At 47.5% G+C, this 18,952-nt stretch overlaps 1 protein-coding gene across 1 annotated transcript in view; it reads left to right on the top strand.

The window, feature by feature from the left end:
- The first annotated feature begins 3,734 nt into the window (after positions 1-3,734).
- wars2 (tryptophanyl tRNA synthetase 2, mitochondrial) overlaps positions 3,735-18,952 on the top strand; it is a 23,232-nt gene continuing 8,014 nt past the window's right edge. Inside the window, exons 1-2 of the mRNA XM_062534463.1 lie at positions 3,735-3,853; positions 17,844-18,110. Coding sequence (XP_062390447.1) covers positions 3,749-3,853; positions 17,844-18,110 — 372 coding nt within the window. The 5' untranslated portion in view covers positions 3,735-3,748. The remainder of the gene's footprint in view (positions 3,854-17,843; positions 18,111-18,952) is intronic.

Raw genomic sequence — 18,952 nt, 5'->3', positions numbered from 1 at the left:
TCCCCAGGCCCCTGCCCTCCCGGCTGGGCCGCGGCGGTGGGGCTGTGCCCCCCCCCCCCTCTGCCTGGTTGTATTATCACAGGTGGGGTGTCGGTCGCCGCCAGCCGGGCTTCTCTCTCTTCGGCTCCGAGGGGGCGGTCAAAAGGGCCCTGTCCCAATCCGCGACCCTGACAAGGGGAATTTAGCTGTGGGTCAGAAGGGCTGGGGTGGTGGTGGTGGTGGTGGTGGCGGTGGTGGGCAGTGAGTGTTATTAACTGGAGGAAGGAGGAGTGGGATGATTGTTAAACTGAATTTCACAAGGGCCCTGTTCATTGGTTGAGTCAGATCTGTAGTCAGTAGGGTGGGCAATTAGCGGTGTGTGTGTGTGTGTGTGTGTGTGTGTGTGTGTTGGCGCAGGTGGGGGGGGGGGGGGGGGCGAGGGCGATGACAGAGGAGAGGCTTTCGTTCATTGACTGACGGGTGGTCACTGGTCCCAGCATGATGGCTCGGCGAGAAGGGAGCCCACCGTTTGTTGTTTTTAATTGCTGGCTTCTTGTCTGTGTGTCAGAGGGAGCGTGGAGGTGGTGGTGGAGCTGCCCCTCAGCTGGAGGTCCTGGGTGGAGAACGCTGGGCGAGCCTTCTAGAGTGCTCAGGCCCAGGGTGGGTACTCTTACCTAGCCACAAAGGAGTGGTTGTGACTGACTGTGGGTATCTATTCTCACTACCAAGCAGCAGAGTCACTGGCCACACACATACACAGCCTTACACTCACACTAATGCAGTAATCTAATCTCTGTGTTTTACTAGATGTGTTGTTTATTTTTCCTCAGGTGAGCTCTGGGGGTTATTCCAAGTAAGTGGTTTAGTGACAAACCTGGGTAAGTTAACTCAGAGTAAGTAATAAACCTCCTACACACCCTAGACATTGTTATGTAAGGGATAATGTATAGAACGTCGGTCATTATCGGAAAATAATTCCCGACAGGATGAACTGAACCCCGACGCGCAGCGGAGGGGTTTTGCTTCGTCCTGAAGGGAATTATTTTCCGATAATGACCGGCGTTCTATACATTATCCCGCTTATTATACGGCTAGGCTACTTGCCAAAACGAGAAAAGAAACTCATCTCAATGTGTCTGTAGCAATGACTTGGCTACCGTTTCGTGGCTTCCGCAACAACTAGCGGAGTGAACCCGTTGCCATTGGCAGCGGTCATTATTTCTTCGGAGCGGTCATCTATCAAGAAATAATGACCGGTAGAACGTTGGGAAATCCCATTCAAGTCAATGGGGCGTTCTACTTGCATTGTGAAGAGCCGTATAATAAGTTAGGATAATTAAGCCATACAGCTCTTCTATTAAGAGGTTTACCGTTTACTCTGAGTTAACTTACCCGGCTTTGTCACTAAACTACTTGGAATAACCCCCTGGTAGGTCCGCCCATAGTGTGTTCTTCCATTACAGTACTGTGATTCACACACAAAAAGACATTGTAAAAGACATTGGGATACACAATAAAGTATGAAACTGAGAGGATGCACAGGTGAAAAACAACTTCAAATTAGAAATTAGTATTCCCACCTTCAGTCTGTTGCCTCATCAAACTACCCTGTCCTGCTCCGGACGCTTGGGAAAGTGCTAAGCCTAGAAGATGCCAGAGGAAGTCAATAAACTATCCTGGAAGGACAGGTGATGCCTCCTCACCTGTCCTATACATGCAGTCTCTCAGCACTGTGTGTGTTATTTAGTGTATGTGTGATATATGCTTCTGTGCCATTTATATAGCATTCACATACCTCAGGTGACACACACACACACACACACACACACACACACACACACACACACACACTGCATAGAGGAGGCAGAAACAGCCTTGTAAATGGGGAGAGAAAAAGAGAGAGAGAGAGAGAGAGAGAGAGAGAGAAAAGCAAGATGCAAAACTTGGACAGAAGAGGAGGGGGGTCTCATTTGATATAAACAACAGAAAAGCAGAGGAGAGGAGAGGGGACAAGAGAGGAGGAGAAGAGAAGAGGGGACAAGAGAGGAGTGGAGAGGAGGAGAGGAAAGGAGAGGAGAGGTTGTATGGAGGTACTGAGCAGCAGACCTCTCCTGGGTGGTCAGGAAACAGAGGCCAGAGGCTCTGACACAGAGTGGCTGGGGATGGGGGTTAGAGGCTGCCGAGCTGAGGCAAGAGTGGTGGTGGTGGTGGTGTGTGTGTGTGTGTGTGTGTGTGTGTGTGTGTGTGTGTGTGTGTGTGTGTGTGTGTGTGTGTGTGTGTGTGTGTGTGTGTGTGTGTGTGTGTGTGTGTGTGTGTGTGTGTGTGTGGAGGAGTGGTCCACCTAAAGCTAAATACCTGGACCTATGGAAGGACTTGATCAGCATGTGCATGAGTGTGCGAGTGAGAAGCAGAACATTAAGTAAGACGGTACGGCAGACAAACAGCGAGAAACATGGAGAAAAAAAGAGGGGAGAAGAAAAACAAAAAGAGTGAGAAAGTAAGAGACACACACACACACACACACACACACACAGAGAAAGAGAGAGAGAGAAAGAAAGAGAGAACAAGTGAGTGAGTGGGAAGGAAAACCATACGGCAGGTTTTCATGTGTGACGGCACATAGTGCCTGCAGGTAGGGAGATAATAATGAATATGAAACGGTATTTTGACGCAGTGGTGGCTGCCAAATGCAACCAGATGCAAAGGTGGGAGAAACGAGGAGCAGATGTCTGCTTAAGGGGTGTGTGTGTGTGTGTGTCTGTGTGTGTGTGTGTCTGTGTGTGGTGTGTGTGAGATAGAGTTAGAGAGAAAGCGAGGGGGAGAAGGAATCGAGAGGGAGAAAGGAGAGAAAGGGAGAGAGAGAGTAAGAGAGAGAGAGAGAGACAGGATCTGAACTTAGTCAGCCTCTGAGGACTGTTTGTGCCCTTGGAGCATGTGTAACACAATCCCACCTCTGACTGCATAATCAGATAATCATACGCACGGCTCTGGAGGGAGGTGTTAGGCGTTCAACCATGCAGCAGCTCAGGGCGACGAATGCCCCAGACACAACACTGCCCAATTAGACACAGGTCTCAGGTGATGTGTGTAGGACTATAGTGTGCTTATGTGTATGTGTACATGTGCCTATATGTGGAGTGTATATGTCTGTGGTGCATATACAGTAAGTGTATATGACTAGCGTATGGGTAGTTTGTGTGTGTGTGTGTGGGCACATTTCTGTGTGTGTGTGTGTGTGTGTGTGTGTGTGTGTGTGTGTGTGTGTGTGTGTGTGTGTGTGTGTGTGTGTGTGTTTCGAGCAGCAATATACGGGGTTTGATGATGAGAGGTGCCAAACCTAAGCCTTCGGGAGAGTCTAACTGCTGACCTGGCCCACACAACTGAACAGATTATCCTTTCACTTGCACTGAGCTCTCAATTCAATCAGTTGATAATCAAATAGGGATTAATCAACCCAGCAATACAACTAGTAGTAAAGTGAAAAAGAAACAACAATAATTGATTTGGGGTGCAAATTGTAGGCTACAAATGGCAATTTTCAAAACAATGATTGCATTGTAATATTTTTGTGTTGTATCAAATTACATTTTATTATTTAGTTCTACTTTTTATTATCACTGGTACGCATTATCTGTTGAAGAGTGTTATTGTTCTGTTTTGCAGAATAAAGGTAAGCCTCTAATGTTGTATTACGGTAATAGTATGCACATCACGGAACAGTGTGGCCCCACTGAGCTACCGTAGCCTACTATGGTTTTACGGTACCAAGATGGCGCTCCCCTGTAGGAGTAACGTGAAGTCTCTCTTCCGATTCATTCTCAAAACTAATACACCGAAACGATTTCTCTGCGCTGGAAGCAATGTAAATTCTAAGGTAATTGGTTTTCCTCTTGCAAAACACAATTTGTTTTGTAATTTGCCAGCCGTCGCATACATTTTCCTGTAACGCTATATCGTTAACGTGATGCAACAGACCTACACATCATCCTAGCAAGGATAACAATTTCGGGAAGTTCACCTTTATGCAGAGAATCGCTGTAATAAGTAGCTGTAACAACAAACCCCATCGGTCGTATGCGTGTGTTCACAGCATTGATGCAGAAATTCAATATAACGAAAGGACCGTATTTAATGACTTGGCCATTCCTAATTTCCTGACTGTTAAATATGAATGGTCAATGTAACCTTGCTGAATGAACCTGTTCTTGTTTTCTGCATGGTCAAACGCGACAAGGCGACTTCTTCCGCATGCATCGATAACGTTAGACCTTTTTGTACGTGGTTTGTCATGGGGAGAGATCTGTAAAACGTGTCGACTATGCAACATCAATGAATAAATATTAACGTTACCACTGGAGACCAGGTCTGATCGTGTTACTACAATCCCTCTTTTAAAAGACAGCATAGCCTACTTATTCTACGTGTTATTGACATGTTATGGACTTTCGGAGCCTACTGCCAGTGACTCCTCACTTTTGCAAGGCAGTGCTTTGCAATGCAAGGCGTTCACGTCATTATGTGTTAAAAGGAGGAAGCATATTTTGTTTTGTAGAGATTAGGCTACCGGCTACTTACCAAATTATGTAGCCTACACCGGTACATCGAAACAACCTATCCAGATTAGACATTGAAGCTCTTGAAACCCTAAATACTATTCCATAGTTTTTTTTCAGCAGAGCTCAGCAATGACGCATGGTTTTAGTTTTCTCCTATTCCCTTTAGCTTATCTCAAGGCTATATTCTTGTCTATGCCACATCAGACATTAGCCTACAATACCGAAAGAAAGGTAAGCCTAATGTTGAACTGTTCTGGGTCGGGCCACATTCTTATATTTTATATTCATACTATTAGACATTGTATGGCCTCGAGATGTTAATGGAGTGTTAACATCCAACAATGAGTCCCTGTACGCACATAACTATCGGTGACTGCGCCGCGTTACAACAATGACCCCAATTGCAGTGTTGTTCGTAGCTCTAATACACTTACAGGTTAATGCCTCACTCACGCCACCACTGGTTTGATGGACGACCTGCTTTGCGCGGTGGGATTGTTGGTGCGCCGAAATTTGGCGGAATGTGCGCACTTACCCCGGCGGCCCGTCTGTGTTTGGTTAAAACGGTTGTTCCCGGGAGACTCCGCGGAGGTGTGCCGCGAGGCGGGAGGGCATGCCCGCTTGGAGCTGACTGGCGACTGAGGCGAAGCATCGCAGCAGTGCTTCATTACCAGAAATAACATCAGAAATGAAGTGTTGGTTTTCATTTGTTTTAATTTTCTCCAAATGTGCAGTCATGGCCGGCATTCTTACAATGCCCAGAGGTGCGATGTGCGTCAAGGCGACGTGGATTGCTAAAACAGTGTGAAAAGTCACTAAAACATGTAGAATAATGTAGAAATGATCTGTGACCCACATCTCCTTCCTTCGATGGAGAGTATTACGCCAAAAACATTTGAAGGATATTAAAAATGTAGGCCTAATTGCAATTCACTGCCTTACCCCGCTGTTTGCAAAAATATCTGAAGGCATATGAAGGATTGCGTCGCGCAGCAAGTGACCTTCACTTCGTTGGAGATGGGAAAAACATCCTAAGCTAGTTTCAGCAGCCCACAAGTACTTAAGATGAATTATGGTGTTATCGTTCACGTTGCCAACTCACTTGTGATTAAAGTGAATGTAGGCAGATTTATAACCTGACTTGGACTTCAGCTGTCCTTTTTGCTGTATTAATGTTCAACTAATGTTTTTAAACATAGACTAATATTTTATGTAAATAACGTTCTTGACTGTTTGTTTGAGAAATATATGAAGTGGACAGTCGCAAATAACCCCACATGGATGTTCTTTTCATTCCAAGGACTGTTGCATTGTGGGATAGCAGGAAGCCATGGGGGAAGAAGCCCCTGACTGTTATAAAACATGGCGTTCCCCATCTGCTCCTTAATCGCCTGTGGTCTTAATGGCTAATATCAGTCATTTCAGCTCGGGGCCTTCAGGAAGAGGAAGTCACTCCTGATTTCTCCTCAGGCCCAGAATCGCTCTGGTGCGCGGTGTCGGCTAAAACCATTAACGCAGTCCCCCGAGCCGCTTGTGGAAGGGAAGTGGAGAGGAGAGGAGGAAAACATGAGGTCTAGTTTGATTACATTAATTGATGACACTATTTATTTTTAGTTGTCATGTAGGCCCTTCTGTTCACACCAGTGCCTGTGCATGGGATTTAAATGGATTATCATGACGAAGGGTTTGGGGGATACGATGAATCGCTCGCAAATCTTCACTGCTCTTGACGTTTAAAAAATAAGTGAAAATATAGAAGAAAGTTTAAAAGTGGGTGAAATATGTGTTATAATTATTGGATTGTGTGAGTCAATGTCCTGAGTAGTCTAGTCTGCCGCTGCTTGCTCAACTGTGATGTAGTTTGAGTCACGTCCTCGTTCGGGGTTGACTTCATGCAAGGCAAGGCCTGAGGTTTTGGCGGCGAGACAGCCCTTGACGTTTTTTAATTAAAACGTCAAACGTATCTGGTGTCACGCTCTTGGGCTGGGCTCAAGTCAAGTCAGTGCTTGATCCAAAGCACAGAGGAAATTACTGGACCGGTTAGAAAGAGACGGAGCAAGAGAACTTTAAGAAGGGGAGAGAGAGAGAGAGGGAGAGAGAGAGAGAGAGAGACTTTTGGCCAGCACAGCCCCTGAGTGCTACCATAATTATAGATTGATAAATTTATGAGGTGTGTGCAGGTTATTTCTGCTTCGTTGTGAGTTTTATGTTTATGCCATGTTATTAGTCGCTTACTACCTCATCCTGGTTTTTTCGTCTGAAGGGAGACCAGAAAAAGGACTCATGTCTGTTATTAAATGGTTGACTTAAGGAATATCTGAATATTAAGATACTAAGTACAGCCGAAGAATTTAAGTTGACCCATGTCCAGTCCAGTTGACATTTGTCTGACTTGCTGTATAGCTTTGGGTACTTAAGATGGAATATTTCTAGAGATGCACCGATTGCAAGTTTTTGGCCGATTCCGATTTCCGATTTTTCATCGAGTTTGACCGGCCGATACCGATTTTAGCCGATTCCGATTTAATTTCTTCTAACCACTTTACAGCACAAACAAAGAGTTATTTTCTAGCCTATATTTTTTTTAATACAACATGTTAGAAATGTAATCAACTTATCAATGGCTGGTAGAAAAATGTGAATAGACAGATTCTTCTTCAAGTCTTCTTCAGCTGCAGTAATCCCAGTGTGGGACATTCATTTCACACATGTAGAAATGCACTAGGAACACTATTTCTTTTCTTCTCACATCCATATGCAATATCCAACTGTAAATATCGTCAGAATACTGATAACTGAAGTTAGTGCTACATAGGCTGAGATGTTGGAAAATGACAACAAAAAAAAAATAATTTTGAGAAGCCTTGAAACACAGCAAATGACTTACATTCTCAGTCCACACTCTTCTTTGAACTTTCACGATTGCTTGCGGATACTAAGGAAGTGTCCATATTTGGATGGCATAACGTCATGCAGGAGCTTTCCAACGACACCACGCATGATATGTTTTGTATCACGGTCGCGGTAGTTTATGACACGTTAGAATGCTAACTTTTGGCGAATTTAGAAGAAATATACAGGCGTGATCAGACAAAAGGTACTGAAATAAACCTCTAAATGTGTAAATCGGACTTAGTTGTTGTAGTAGTGTGAAAGAATACATGATAAGTTGGCAAACCGAAGCAAAACTATGTTTATTCCTGCCGTGCTATGTCGCTGCTTATTGATAGCGCTTGTGGTTCAGCTGTGGGCACGCAATTAGCGGCAAGGACGGGCTTTGATGAGCGCTGTAACCTGAAGTGACAGCTTAGTATAGTAAATTCCACGCAATATGGCAAAGCACAGCGTTCGCTGCATAGAAAAACTCAGTATTAGCGCTTTATCCAGCCCTGACTGTTGGCCTAGCTTCATCAAACTTTGCAAACTCAGCTGTGTGAGTGTGATGTTGTTACAAGTACGTGCGAGTGCATTTGACCGGCATAAAATCGGCATGTCTCAGACTGACCGGCCGGTCGCCGGTCGTGGCCGATCACGTGAAAATCGGCCGATTCCAATCGGCGGCCGGTCGATCGGTGCATCTCTAAATATTTCAATGGAATACTTTTTCGATTACAACATGTAGGCCTAATCTCAGTTGCCTTAGTGGTGGTCTGTAAAGGCAGACCAGCTGCCGCAGCGTTGGTGCAGCGTTGGTGCAGCGTTGTGCGCTCAGATAGCCTCGTCCCAGATAAACAGCCCAGCTCCAGGACGCTGTGTGTCGGAGGAGGCCCGAGCCGGAGCCAACTGGGCCTGTATGGCACCGGGGCGAGGTGGTTGAGCGGGTGGGGGTGCTGTCCTGGTTATTTTTGGACGCCGCTCACTCGCTCGTCCGGGCCCTTTTTCTGCTGGGATTGCTGTTTTTTTTTTTTTTTTTTTCCCTTCTTCTTTTCATTTTTTTTTTACATTTTTTTTTTTTTTGCGGAGGGCCTCCAGTCCCATTAATCAGGCCGAGGGACCCCTGCGGAGTGCGAGGGCCCCGAGTCCTGGCTCTCCACACTGCGCCGTTTCTGTTCCCTCCCCGCCGACGCCCCCACCGCGGCCCGCAGCACAGTGGGAAGCGCGGAGGAACCTCATCAATCTCACCTGTCCAAGACGTCAACCGCAGATTTAATCAAACGCGCCGGACTGCGGACCCCTGCCACCTCCTCTGTGACCCCCCCACCCCCCCACCCCCCCCCCCCAAATACACACACACACACACACTGTCTCTCTCTCTCTCTCTCTCTCTCTCTCTCTCTCTCACACACACACACACAGACACAGACACACACACTCTGTCTCTCTTTTCTGACATTTACAGCCACATACTCTCTCATTCTCTCTAGCTCAGACACACACAGATACTTGTGGACACTTTGCACACGCAGAAACACACACAAACACACACACACACACACACACACACACACACACACACACACACACTGCCACACTGTGTTTCACATTCTGCTCCTTCATTCCTGTGTTCCCAATCTGATTTCTTTTTGTACTACTCATGCATTCTCCTTCTTTCTCTCTTTCTTTCCATATTTAGTTCTCTCTTTCTCCCTCTGTAAAAGCCATGTCCTGTCCTCTCTGAATTCTCCCATTTCAGTCTCTGCCAGTCTTGTTTTGATTTGAGGTCATTTCAGCTTTTTGTTTCAAGCTGGGCGCGTGTTAACCACGCGGCCAAACACGGACTCCCCCATCGCCCTGTCGCCCCGTCACCCACTGAAGGGGGGGGGGGGGGGGGGGGGGTACACCAAACACAATTTCCTGCTCGATACCTCACTGAAGCGTGCCTCTGCAGACTCGCCTCTTAAACAGGCCTGTCGAGAGGAGCAAAGAAGAAGATTTGGGAGAGAGAGAGTTCAAAAAAGAAAGGAAGAGTAGTTGGGGAGTGAGAACAGCTATGGAGAGAGAAAGGTCATGGAGAGAGAGAGAGACTGGAGAGAATAAGAGAAATAGACTGTACACAGAGACTGTACACCCAAGTAAGTAAATTCCTTGTTTGCCTTAACAAAACGCGTAGGTTGGATGTTGAATAGGTGGAGGCTGCTCATAACAGCGTGCCCTGGTATACATATCTACTTGGTGGGAGAGAGCCCCAGCAGGGGGGGCGGGCGGAGTCCTTCTCCCTTCTGCTTGTACCGGGCCACAGCTCTCCGCTGAGACCCCCGGAGTCTTCCTCAGAGGCTGGGGGGGGGGCGTCTGACGTGTTGAAACAGGCGCCTCAGTGCGGTTACCGATGCTGATATGGGCACTTTGAGTGGTCGGAGGGGTGTGTGGGGTGTGTGTGTGTGTGTGTTTTTGGGGAGGGGGCATGTCGGGGAGGGTGGATGGAGGGGGAGGATGGAGGACGTCTTTGGCACCCGCTGGCAAGTGTTTGCTCTGAGCGCGAGGCTTGAAGGAGACTCTCCTGGTTTGATGTATGAGAGGCCGGCCCAGGAATAGACGTGCCTCTGTTTGCTCGGTCAGCAGCACGTCTGATTGGCCGCTGTCCTCATCTCGTGTGTGTGTGTGTGTGTGTGTGTGTGTGTATTTTCTCCTCCGCCCACGCTACACCAGTACACCACACTGCGCTGCCACGGTTGAATCCTCGCTCTGTGCGCACATGACTCCGGACAGGCAGACCTCCTGTCCTCCTGTGCGACGGCAAAACTAGCGTTGGCCAAGCTCTGGTCAGAGGCCGCCACGCCCCAGAGAAGATGGATCGGGTGCCAGCTCTTGTGTGTGTGGATGAGCGGTGTAGACTCAAAGTTATCACGATATGTCATGGTGTTCTTGGTTAGAACGATATTAATGACTGTAATTGATTGACATGTACAGTGAGGAGCACATGTATTTGATACAATGCTAAAACAGGAATATAAAATCATCATTTGACAATTGATCTTAATGCCTTAATTCAAAAAATGAGTAAAAATCAAACCGCCAAGGACACCAATTTTCTTTGTGATTGAAGAATGTATCGTAAATAGATAAATGTTTTCCTTAAATGCTAGGGGAAGGAAGTATTTGACCCCCTATGTAACCCTATGGGAATTTAACACATAGGGGCAGGCAGATTTTTATTTTTAAAGGCCAGCTATTTCATGGATCTAGGATATTATGCATCCCGATAAATTTCCCTTGGCCTTTGGAATTAAAATAGCCCCACATCATCACATTCCCTTGACCATAGCTAGAGATTGGCATGGTGCTTTTTCCAGTAGGCCTATTAGCCTGTTTGATTTGCATTGAGCTCAATGAGCATCAAACAGGCTAATAGGCCTACTGGAAAAAGCACCATGGCAATCTCTAGTTATGGTGAAAGGTGTATAATGATGTGGGGCTATTTTAATTCAAACGGCCAAGGGAACTTTATCAGGATGCACAATATCCTGAATCCATGAAATAGCTGGCCTTAAAAAATAAAAATGTGCCTGCCCCTATGTTAACCCTATGTGTTAAATTCCCATATGGTTACATTGGGGGTCAAATACTTCCTTCCCCCTAGCATTTAGGAAGAACATTTATTTATTTACGAAACATTCTTCGATCACAAAGAAAATTGGGGTACTTAGCGGTTTTATTTTTACTCAGTTTTTGAATTAAGAAATTAAGATCAATTGTCAAATGATGATTTTATATTCCTCTTTTTAGGCAACTTTAGCATGGTATCAAATACATTTTCTCCTCACTGTACATATGTGATCAACTTAAGCAACAAGCCCCGAGAGGCTGTTGTTTGCACTGATTTTAGAACAGCCAAGGGGCGTTGTTAGACAAGACACACAGACGGAGTGCCTAAAACCCCTTTTGGCTGTTTTTATCGATTTATTTGTGCTCAATGATTTGCATAGAAAATATCATAGTCTTGAATAACATTATTGTCAGTGTTATATATCAAATAGACAATAGAATAGAATAACAATGCTGTCGTGTTTTTATTTATTTACTTTTTTAGCCTACCTTTTTTGAAAATTCAACCTTTACTTATTTTGACCACTCTTATTTGCAACCGTCGGTTGTGTATTTAACATGGTTTAGCCGTGACGGGTCATCTCGCTTTGACCCAGCCTCATGGGCCGGTGGGCGTCTGACTTGCCGACCACACTGGTACAAATGTCCCATTCTTACTCCCCTTCGTACGAGGCATGATTATTTTAGTGTGTGTGTGTGTTTGTGTTCTAGCCGCTAGTTTGACAGCGTCGCTCGCAAATAAATGCCGTAAACCTAAGCAGTGAACACACGTCGTCTCAATCCTCAATCCTCCGCCCCTCACGTTGTCACCGAAAAAAGCCCGGTGAACGAACCGCTCCACTCCGCTCCGCTCTGCTCCGCTCCGCTGTTCTTCCCTGGAATCTCTGCCCCTCTTTGGAACGTGGAAAAAGGGGGTAATATTATTACACATAAAGAGAAAACATTCCTCTGTTTTCGTAGCTAACCCAATCAGGTCCAATCGAAGACGGGACTGTTTGTCTGCCTAATGGGGGCGGTGCGTTGGCCGAGTAATAGCATTATTGTCCCGCTCCGCTCCGCTCGGCCGGGAGAGCTGAGTCTGTTTTTCCACGCTCAGCTTTCCGTGGGATGGGACCCGGACCGGAGACCAGAGCCATGGGAGGCTCCGGGATGGCCCCGGGATGTAAAGGAAAGACACACACACACACACACACACACACACACACACACACACACACACACACACACAGACTGCTTTTTATTAAACCACACCCTGCTACGTACCAAATCCGGTGGTCACTTGCACTAACATACATACACACAGACACTAGGCCAAGCAGTCCTTTTTATCAGATTTCTGTAACTCGGTCAGTCAGTCACACACACACACACACACACACACACACACACACACACACACACAGATGTATGAGGAGATATCAACATAAAGAGGAGGAGGGAAAGATACTTACATTGCATTTCATTGAAGATATTGGCCCGTGTGCACCATAGTTCAAACTCACACTCATTCATACACACACACACACACACACACACACACACACACACTCAAAAGAGGGTCATGGATAAACCTGAGTAGCTCTGAAATAGATACCAGTGTGAACTAACACTCAGCATCTCTCACACATTCCCGCGCACACACATATGCACACACACGCACACCATCTTGGCAAATACACTCTCCATCTTGTTCTCCCCGATACACATACACGTGTAGTGGGCTTAGAGTCCCCATCCCAAAAGTATGTACACGAGTGTGAAAACATGGGTTCGAAGTGTATGTAACCCTTTGAGCTGTTGGTGTTCTTATCACACACACACACACACACACACACACACACACACACACTCACACTCACACTCACACTCTTGCTGGATAATGTATATGCCATCTGCCAGATGCAGATGAAGGAACCTTTCGCCACCTTGCCTGTTCAGCGGTACAACAGCGTTGCGCTTGTCAGTTTTATATATGAGGAGCGAACACCCAAAGTTACCACTCCTGCTGTGTGTCATCAAGCAGGGTGGAGGGGGTGAAGGAGAGAGGGAGAGAGAAATGGGTGAAGGGGAGAGGGGGGAGATGGAGGGCAGAGAAAGGAGAGAGAGTGAGGGAGAAATAAGAGAGGGAAAGAAGAATGGGTGAAGGGGGGATGAAGGAGAGAGGGAGAGAGAAATGGGTGAAGGGGAGAGGGGGGGAGATGGAGGGCAGAGAAAGGAGAGAGAGTGAGGGAGAAATAAGAGAGGGAAAGAAGAATGGGTGAAGGGAGGAGGGGAGATGGGGGCAGAGAAAGGGGTGCATGAGAGAGAGAGAGAGAGAGAGAGGACGAGGGAGGGAGGGAGAAATAAGGGAGATAGAAAGAGAACTAGGTGAATGGATGGGGAGAGATGTAAATGGAGAGAAAGAGAAATGGAGTGAAAAGAAAAGGAAAAACAGAACATGTGTACCAGGAGAGTTGGGGAGGAGGGAGGGAGGGAGAGGTGGGAAGAGTAATGTAACTCCTCGCATCACAGAGGCCCGGTGAATTGACCAATTACACGTATTCATCTGGCCCTCCGTGGAGACGCATCATTTTTAAAAAATGAGGCGTACCTGATGTGCACATTTACATAGAAATCACACACACACACACACACACAGAGACCTCTCCTGGTGCAAACAGGACTCCAACATCTGGCATTGTACCACACCAGACGCCACGGTAATGTTTGCAGCATTTCCCTGCAAAATTCCTCTCATTCTGAGAGCTTATGCACTGCAGCCACTGGGCGGAGGCCAAGAGCTCTTGGCACAGCGGGCACCACCAGCCCCTGTGTTTAGTTGCAACAACAACGCAAGCAAACACCAGTGCCATTTGTCAGGAGTCTGTCATGGCGCGAGCCACCCGCGCTATTGTGCCAAGGCCGCCGAGCGAAAAAGATTTTCTTTATTTATGCTGTACGAGACGCCATGATTTGTAGTGGTGTTTGCACCAGGCGTGTTTGGCCTGAAACTTTTTTTGTTTCTCCTTTTTTTTAAAACCGAGAGGGCGACGACTGGCCTGGTTAATCAATCTCTGCGTCTGCCTCGGGTTTTTGCAAGCTGATCACAGGCGAAGTCAGGGCGAAGTTCTGAAGTACTGTATAAATGTGTGGAACACAAAATGAATAGTGCCGTCGAGGAAAGCAATTTGTTTGGAGATGATGGAGAAGACTTAGGTACGGTGTGGACAGCAAAACACGTTTGGTGGTGGTTGGGGGGATGAGTTTTCTGCACTTGTGCTGAGATCTTTGAAAGATGAGAAATGTTTTAAGATCTTGTGGGAGAAAGTGATATGGTTGTTGCTGCAAGTAGACCGTAGATCTAGTAGATCTAGTCAGACGTTAAGACAGTGCTGAATTTAAAGCAACACTAAAGAGTTTTTTTTGTACCTTAAAATAATGTTTTCAAAATCATTTTAGTGGTTCATCAACTCATAACAGGGTGAACAGCACTTCTGCATTCACTTCGCAGCCCTTTATCGGCTATAACCGCACTATGGAATGAGACATAAGAAACTACAAATTTGACTCGCTTTGATGTCGCAATACATTATACTTTCACAATATCATGCAACATACTATACCTTGTCTGTGGACATCGTCATTTGCTGGATAAACAAATAATGTGCCTGCCACAGAGGAAAAGTGCTGTAGTGTTGCTTTAATGGCTGTAAACTTGACCGTATCAGTCCTTTGCAGAAAGGATAGTTTGTACTGAGAAGGTGTGGTGTTCAGGTTTTGGCAAGGCTTTGGCAAGGCCTTGATTTGCAAATGCAATCCTACCCTACAGTATGTGTTAAGTTATTCCATCGTTTAGGAATCTTCATGCACATGAAAACCGCTCTGCTTCAATATCACCATTATGAAATGTAGCCATTAATGCTTACAGTTCTGTCAAGTTTCGTTTAGTTTTTTTTTAATGTTTTAATTCGCTCTACATCATTCATCGTTTAAAAAAGAGGGCTTCACTCAGCCTGTCAGGCGTGTGTTATGATTTCCCTCGCTTTACTGTAAAGCCTCCTATTTAATTTCAGCCCCCCCTTAACTTGAGCCATTAAAAAAACTTCACTCCACATTTTGTAACCCCCCCAACAACCCCCCCCCCCCCCCCTCCACACACACACACACACACACACACACACACACACACACACACGGCTCCCGGTAGATGCGAGGTGTGATACGCTGATTATTCCTTGGCGGTTGTCGTTGGCAGCTTTTCAGCTGAGGTGCGATTGTCTTGAATGACACCATTACCATGTCTACTGCATGGCTAATGACGCTCCCGAGGGACCCGGGGCCTAGCGTGTGTGTGTGTGTGTGTGTGTGTGTGTGTGTGTGGGGTGGGGAACATGGACTCGACATGTCAGCCTTGAGGTGAGAACACACATGAGCCAGAGACCAGCCGCCTTCACCTCCACCACCCACCACCACCACCACCACCACCAGCACCAGCACCACCAATGCCCCTGCACACCCCCAAATCACTCCTGACACCTCGGATAGAGTGAGAGGGGCCCCCCCACCCGCTGAACCGGTGGCGGTCGGCTGTGATTACTCACTGGCGGTAATGACATAAGTGCCCGGTTCCTTCCTACCCTGTCGGGACCCCGCCCCGCCCCGCCTCGCCTCGTAAATGACCCCGGACCAGCCTCTCCAGCGCCAGGGGAGACAGGAACACGGGCCGAGCCCGCAGACAGACTGATGCCAGATCAGTTTCCGAACCACCCCCCGAGAGCGAGAGAGAGAGGGAGAATGAGCGTCAGTCATGGTGTTTGTGTTGATTGCCGGTTATTGGTTTCGCCAGACGCCCATTATAATCCTCCCTGGATGCTCCGGCGGACGCTTCTGACGGACTACATGCAAATGCGCGGACCGTTCGGTGGCTACCCTGGCCGTGGGCCTGTAACCATAATGCGCTATCGACGCAGTCCAGCGCCATTATGTGTGTGTGTGGGTTTTTTCTTCTTCTTCCGCTGCAGCTGAAATAAGAGCAGGCAGTCATCAGAAAAACTCCCGTCGTAAAGAGCCCCCACACCCCCCCCCCACCCCCTTATCCGCTCAGTGCCCCAAGTCAAACCTCAGGAATTTAGCTTAAATGTCGGTGGCACATGGCTGGTCGCTGCAGGGCCAGGGGTACACGGCTGCAGCGAGACCTGCTCCCCCTTCCGCCGTTGGGAACGCCAAACGGCCCCAAGCATACAGCAGGGGCTATTACACTCCATGCTCTTCCTCCTCCTCCTCCTCCTCCTCGTCTTCCTCCCGTTGCTGGTGCGTAGCTGCGGGCCGGGGTCCAGAACAAGCTGAATGGGAGCGGTTCCAGGGTCTAGCGGGATTACCGGAACCCTGAGCCAGAGCGCAGTGGAACAGCCGCATGCCAGAACTGGGCCTGCCAGCCCCGAACGAAACCAAATATTTGCCCGGGGACTCAAACAACTACAGTCCGTATCTGACCATGTGTGTGTGTGTGTTCATGTTCGTGTGTGTGTGTGTGTGTGTGTGTGTGTGTGTACATTTTGCCTCTGTGTCTTTATTATTCAAGGAGGAGAGCGCAATTCCTCACCCCACTCTGAGTGAAACGAAGCCTTTGTTGTGCGTTGGTATCTGATGCTAAAGTGTTTTTAATGTCGCTCCCATAGCGCAGCCAGTCTCCCCCCCTTTATTTTCAAAACGCCTGGAAAGCCTCTCGCTACTGTGGAGAGCCCGTTTCCCCCCGCGACTCGGCTGCTTTTAAAAGGCTCCCATTGGCTGGCCTAAGGGCCCTTGGCTGTTTTTATTGGCCGGAAAGGGGTTCCGCTCTGTCGCTCTCTCACCCTGTAGGATACTGCGGGAGTGTGAGGCTCGCCTCTGGATTTATCGGTTTGATAACAGCCGTAAAACCCACACTGGCGTCCGCCGCTGCCGACACACTCGCCTCCTAACTGCCAGTGTGGAGAACTGCAGGTGTTTTAGACACACACACACACACACACACACACACTCACTCTGTCACTCTCTCTCACACACACACACACACACACACACACACACACACACACACACAAACACAAACAAGCTCACTCATTCTTTCTCTCTCTCTCTCTCTCTCACACACACACACACACACCAAGCATACTCAGATCTTTTCCCTTCCTCCTTCCTTGCTCCCTCCCTTTGCTGTTTTCTCTCTTGCGGAATCGTTCTATTATTTTTTTATTACATTCTTTTACACCCATTTTGATTTGTTTTCCCTTCTTTGTTCTCTGATCTCTTTTTCCCTCTTTCTTCCCTCTTTCCTCCTCTGCTCTGCTCCCTCCCTCTCCCTCTCTCTCTCTCTCTCTCTCTCTCTCTCTCTCTCTCTCTCTCTCTCCCCCTCTGAGCAGTTGCTTTTCTCTTGCATCTGATTATTTTTGTTCCCTCTCTCTCTGTCTCTTTGTATATTTAGTGGGAAAGCCCCACATTTCTCATGTCATTGTTTGAGACTGTTTATCTCTCTTTCTTTTTCCCTTTGTCTATCCCTCTTTCCCTCCTCCCTCCCTTTGTCTTCCATCTCTTTTCTCACACCCACACTAACCCTCCTTCTCTTTCTCTCTCTCTCTCTCTCTCTTTCACATATACCTGTCCTGTCTTGAATGTTATTATTTCACTATCTATGTTTTAGCAAATGTTCTTTGTATTACTTTGTATTATTTTGTGTCCTTTTTAGTCTTTCACTGTACAGCACTTTGGTCAGCTTATGCTGTGTGTAAATGTGCTTTATAAATACATTTTACTTACTTACTTACTTACTCTTTTACTCTCTCTCACTCTCTCTCTCTCCATCCACAGGACTCCTCCTCCTCTGCCGGCGGTCGCGTGTTCTCTGGGATCCAGCCCACAGGTGTGCCTCACCTGGGCAACTACCTGGGCGCGCTGGAGAACTGGGCGTCGCTGCAGGGCGTGTTCGGGTCGGTGCTGTACAGCATCGTGGACCTGCACGCCATCACGCAGCCCCAGGACCCCACGGCGCTGCGGCACGGCATCCTGGACATGGCGGCCAGCCTGCTCGCCTGCGGCATCGACCCCGAGCGCTCCGTCCTCTTCCAGCAGTCTCAGGTGGGCCCTGCGGACACACACTTCAATGTACACACACACACACACACACACACACACACACACAAACACACACACTTACACTTGTGAGTACAGCCATACCTGTAATTTCTCTCACACACACACACACACACACACACACACAAACAAACACACACTTACACTTGTGAGTACAGCCATACCTGTAATTTCTCTCTTACACACACACACACACACACACACACACACACACACAAACACACATATATACCTGCGTACACAAGTGCTTCTACCAATAATCATTACGTCTATACTGAATATACCTGGAACTTTGAGTGAGAATGTTTTGCATGGTGGAGACTCGTATGTACTTAGTGAAGACTCGTTTAGGACAGAACGACAAAACACGCGACACGCCAACCCGTTGAATACGCACGCCGGGGCCCGAAACCTGGAAAAAGGAACATTCTCCAACCGCGACCCTTAACACACACACATCCATCATGATCAAATCGAGAAGTATATTCCTGGAAAGAGAAGGCGAGGTTACAACGCAAACACACATTAAGCCGAGACCGGCCAAGGAGCTAAGGAGAAACGAGGCCGCTCGGTCAGCGAGGAGAAAGCAATATCTTCGCCCACTGCCCTCCACCGTCTGCAGCCCTCTTCAGTTAGCGGTGGTGGCTCAGCCCTGGCTACCTGCTGCTAGACATCCCATAATGACCGTCTCCAGGTAGAGTGTGTGTGTGGGGGTGGGATGGGGGGGTGGGGGGATCTCCTAAGTGCCTGTTGATTCTGAAGACACGCCAGGGGACTGTGGTTAGGTGAGAGATTGTTTCTTCTCAGGCAGCTTAAGCAGATTTCAC

This window comes from Sardina pilchardus, chromosome 4 (assembly GCF_963854185.1).
Source record: "Sardina pilchardus chromosome 4, fSarPil1.1, whole genome shotgun sequence".
In the NCBI taxonomy this organism is placed as follows: Eukaryota; Metazoa; Chordata; class Actinopteri; order Clupeiformes; family Clupeidae; genus Sardina; species Sardina pilchardus.
This window is presented reverse-complemented; position numbering and strand designations above follow the sequence as displayed.